The sequence below is a fragment of the Physcomitrium patens genome, chromosome 13, assembly GCF_059467195.1.
Source record: "Physcomitrium patens ecotype Gransden chromosome 13, ASM5946719v1, whole genome shotgun sequence".
Lineage (NCBI taxonomy): Eukaryota > Viridiplantae > Streptophyta > Bryopsida > Funariales > Funariaceae > Physcomitrium > Physcomitrium patens.
In genome coordinates, this window is record NC_143422.1 from 14,673,819 (window position 1) to 14,678,795 (window position 4,977).

Here is a 4,977-nt window from a genome sequence, read left to right on the forward strand (position 1 = left end):
AAAGAATTAATGATATAATGGATTAGCAAGGAAATACAATTATTTATTGCAATGTTGCAAGAGCACCATAAATAACTTAATGAGCAACTTAAGATAGAGAAAGAAAATGAGGTTAGAGCAAATATGAGGTGCAATACAACAAACTTGTACAAAATAATTAACTTCACTAGAATACATTAAGAAATTAGAGGTAAAGATTCAAGGCAATAAAAGATATAGCAAAGATGCAATGAGACAAACACAATCATAAGGTAGGTGGGTCAATTTAAAGATTTAGGTGGGTCAATTTAATATTTTCCCATATATATAGAATTTTGCAATAAATATTTTGATTGTTTGTTTGTTAAATCCAAAAAGAGATCAAGAGGTTCTTTTTAAATTTTGAACATTACAACAGATTTAACATTCAACAAAGTTCTTTATTCCACATAACTCATTTTATGATTTCAACAAAAAAAAAAAAAAAAAAAAAAAAAAAAAACTATAAGTGCATACAAAATCTATTGCATCCAAAATAAAACTTTAAAAAACTATAAATAAATAAATAAATCCAAATTAAAACACATGTTCTAGTGATCATATATGCATGTGTGTATTTGTCTATAGTTATTTATAAAATTAAGATTAGTAAATTAAAATTAAACACCATCAATTTTTCTTTTTATACCAATTTGATAATTACATACAATGAAAATCATATTAAAAATACATAGGTCTACATTCTTGGAAACAGAAAGAAAAAAATAAATCAAATCAAATCAAATCAAATAATCAAATAAATAAATAAACATTTTAAATTTTTTTTAAAAAAGGGATTAACACATTTAAAAAAAAAAAAAAAAAAAAAAAAAGTCAATCAAAGAAAAACAAAAAGGCCACTAGAATGATTTTCAAAATCTAGACCCTCAGAGCACTTGACTCAGTCTCTTCACAATTGACGTCCACACTCCCATTCTGACTCCGTCTGCTGCAATAATTCTGAGAATGCCATGGTTGCATTGAAAAATGCGACAATGTCAGAAAAATGGAGCTATGCAACCACGGAGCTTGACCAGAATATGTGCACCCAAGTCATGAGACCCCATTCACTCTTTGCCTACAACCCCAAGTCCATGGCGATGTGGGCTTTTCGAGTTGAGAGGTAGGCATTTGAAGAAGTCCCGCAGTACTAATCTGGACTCACTCAAAACTAATTCTTCAGTTAACAACTCTGCATCTGACTAAATAAGTTGCTGACCTCAGGATTGATGTTCGTGGTGCTCAGTCATTCCTCCATCTGCTAACTCTCCATTCACGTCCACATTGTCGCAAGTTATGAAGGTTTGGTAGAGAATCCTGGACATAAAAAGACATGAGCTATAGAGAAAGATTCTCATGCGTCTTGGACATTTCTCGCCCAGTTCTAATCGAGACTTGTTATCCGGAATACTATGGAATTAAGACAGGGAGTGGAAACATAAGGCATATCATAAAAGTGTTGCAATTTCACGAGAGACATGATACTCACATCCCTCACCTCTGAAACGATTGACCTGTTGGAAATAGAAGTTAGTGACATGAATGAAGTGGGAACTGGGACTGGATTCGAAGTTTGGTAGAGGAAAGGTGGGACTGTAAAAGCCAGACGAGTGAAACCCAGAATGTAAAATGAATTTAAGAAGACAGTGCATCCGCACCGAGTGCTTATTAGGAGTGGTGAATGCCATAGATTGGAAACTTGATTGATTTTTGAAAAATAAGAAAAAAAATAAATGAACTGTCCTAGCTGCTATTGAATAACATATTAAAATACAATCAGAGTCAACTCGAAGTGAGCTCTAATATAAAAAATAATAGTGATGTGCCATCACACTATATAAATTAGGTCACTTTTGGAGCTCTGGTTGACTGATAAGAATATTCTTCCGCAACCAAGGCTCCATATTACAGACGTGCACTCCTCACCCACTGTGCTAGGAAGTGGAAGTTTTCCTTCAAAATTGCATAGGAACCATCAAAATTAGTTATTTAAGGTGACAAACTTTACTCATGAAACAGGGGCCACCACTGGAGTTGCCACGGGAGCTGGTGCCACGGGTGCCAGCGACTCTGGCGCAGAAGCTGGGGCATCATTGACTGCAGCACCTTCTTCAGTCTTCAAACTTGCTGCTTCCGAAATATCTGCAGCCTTACTTTGAACATCAGCTGCAGGTTCGGCTCCAGTCTTCGCTTCACCAGCTCCCTTCCAGTACAAGGCGGATTTTTTATCATCTTCCTGCATTAACTTAGCGTAATCTTCATGGGTGTAATCGTTTGGGTCTTCAAAAATAGTCTTGGTGGCGTTCTCCTCGAAGAGCTCAGATAATATCTTCTGAGACTCGGCATTCTTTGAGTACACAAACTTAACCTTCCGGAAGGTCTTCGGGTCCAGGAACGGCTTCACAATCTGCACAACTCAAGATGTTAACGGAGGCATTCATAGGGAAAAGTTTCTCGTGATGTCACCAAGGTGTGGATAACCTGAAGTGAATACATTATTTTTAGTACTAAAATGACTGCAGAGGTTACTTACTGTCCAGAAAGCCTCGAAAAGTCTTGGTGGGTTGTACAGAACAGCTACGTGCAAGCGCTCAGGATAGTGATTTTGCAGAATGTTGGCTGTTTCGCGAGCCAGGCCGATGGGGGTGGACTTCTTCATGGACCAGCCTTTAAAGTCGATCAACCAGATCATCTGCTCTTGACCCTCGGGAAGGTTCAAGACTGCATTCTCCAAGAAGTAGACCAACTGCTTAATTTGCATTTCAGGATTACTCGTATTCTGGGACATGCCAGAAATCTTGCTCGGTTATTTGGAGAGAATGCACAAAACACCACAAGAGAAATTCAAATGATTCAACCGATAACAAAAAAACGAGATATCAAACATCACCACGATGGACCATGACAAAACCCCTGAGAAACGAATAAAATGATGGTTTGAAACGGACGAGCACCTGACGACCAGGGTGCATTACAAGGACAGTGTGCCCATTCTTGTCTTTGATGCTGGCCCGGTATATTTTCCCAGTTTCGGATTCTCCAGCGATATCACTCTGTGTAGCACAGGAAAAAAATTAGAATATCCAGTCTTACATACCGGGACAGGTCCCGATTAATAAATAACCGCAGCGCTTATTAACTGTTGGACTTGAATCAACGGTAGAACAAGTCCATGTTCAGTGTTATCCCGTAAATAGATAAATAGAAGCGCACCCAGCGGATGTCTTCGGGCTTATAGCTCTCTCTCCATGCCAAGGTGTCCTTCAACATTTTCTCAGCCTTCTTGATGTTCCAGTTACGCGCCCTCAAGTAGCGCCTGAGGCAAGCATCATCGGCGAACTGATCTAAACGGCCAGTCAGCGTCCCAATGGATGCTCGGAGCTCAATGATCTGTACCAAAAATAACGCCTTTGTCAGGTACCCTTCTTGTAAGCGAAAGTAATAAGACGCGTGATAATAGATACGAAACCCTTGCGAAGTTACTCATCAGACAAGCCAGAAAACAAACATGAGGACATGATGTAGACTTTCCCAAACACTGTCATGTACAGGAATCCAGTCCTGACAGGATTTCTTTTCATTGCCATTTTCACAGAAAAGGATCGGTTAAGCGGGCATGCGTGACTCGTTGAAAATCCAAACATCTGAAGAACGGCTAGAAGAAGCTTTGCGGTTATACCCTGGCGTTCGCATCCTCAACCGTGCTTGACTCGTCCAGATTTCGGCTACCAACCTTGCTGGCACTTTTCTTCAGAAGACTTGTCATCTCTGATTACGTCCTCGAACTCTACCTAACAAATTCAAGAGTGACAGCTCCGTCAGGACTAGACCTCTTAAGGTCATCCCATACTGGAAACGTCAATGTCAATGCAAATAATGGTTCCCATCGAAAACAACCCCACATTTTCTTCTGTTGGGAGACGAGTACTTTGCATGCAACAAAGTTCCGTTTACTGAGGTAATCAAGATTGCAGTGAATGTCGTACTTAGAAGATTAGTAGAGGTTGGACGGAGTAGAAGAACAAAACGTAAGGCTCCAGTTTAAAAGAGTACAGGGTGATCGCCCCTCGCTTCAAGCTTCTGAACACCACAACACCGGCCAAGAGAATGTTCAGATCCAGAGACACAATTTCAGACACAACCAGGATACCAGCTATGCGAATGCACTCAACACCATCAAGAAAGACGAAAGAATCGTCGCTGCAGAACTTGAAATCCATATTTAAAGCAAAACCACTACTTCTGTGTTACTAAGGTCACCCTCCAGAACCCACTAACCCCATTAAACCACGACCCCACACTCGTTGACAGATTATCAATGCCCATGTTACGTGCATCAAACCCGATCCAGCACACCACGTTTACTCCTGCGAAGTCAAGCTCGCGGCGAACTCAAGCAGCACCTAATGAAGGTTAAGATTCAGATCTAAGAGGAAAATAAGGGGGGAGAAGGCGAGGCCGGCAACCTTTTCCCGCCTGGCGCTGGGGGACACAGCAGGCGTTTGCAGAGCAGAGGGCCTTAAGAAATGAGCGATGCAACTCAGGTGCTGGCCCTGATCGGCGAGGATGTCGTTAGAATTTCCCAACTCCCGCCAGGCCGGAACACAACAAAGCCTGGGACGGATTGTCAGATGTTTAGGGTTTCATCCCCTCGGGAATCCAAAAGCTCACAACTGCACTCAGGTGAAAAATCTCAGAACGCAGCTTGCACGAGTACTGGTACCAGGTCAGCAAGTGCGAGCGTTCCTCCCGATAGTGAATTGCAAATGATGCTGTGGTGGGGCGATCCTAAACCTGGTCCCCGGACGAAGCATATTAGGCTCCCGACCTCCATTCGTTGACTTGATTTGATGGGATGGAAAGCGATGCTTAACTATCTGGCACCGAAACCCCATCGCCATCGTCATAGCCTTTGCCTCGTTTCCACACACAGGACCCTCTTGGATTAACCTTCTTCCG

At 41.4% G+C, this 4,977-nt stretch overlaps 1 protein-coding gene across 4 annotated transcripts; it reads right to left on the reverse strand.

The window, feature by feature from the left end:
• Nucleotides 1-1,748: 1,748 nt before the first annotated feature.
• On the reverse strand, nt 1,749-4,548 carry LOC112290784 (uncharacterized). Of its 4 annotated transcripts, none has more exons than XM_024537459.3 (7): nt 4,485-4,548; nt 4,005-4,098; nt 3,698-3,809; nt 3,232-3,408; nt 2,973-3,071; nt 2,552-2,797; nt 1,749-2,425 (listed from the first exon to the last, which is right to left on the reverse strand). In XM_024537459.3, the coding sequence occupies exons 3-7, from the start codon at nt 3,782-3,784 to the stop codon at nt 2,027-2,029; spliced, it is 1,008 nt and encodes a 335-aa protein (XP_024393227.1). In that variant the 5' UTR covers nt 3,785-3,809; nt 4,005-4,098; nt 4,485-4,548; the 3' UTR covers nt 1,749-2,026. The 4 variants fall into 4 exon arrangements, with proteins under 4 accessions (XP_024393227.1, XP_024393229.1, XP_024393230.1 ...); XM_024537461.3 differs by having other exon boundaries at nt 4,361-4,548; XM_024537462.3 differs by having other exon boundaries at nt 4,354-4,548.
• Between the last annotated feature and the right edge of the window lie 429 nt (nt 4,549-4,977).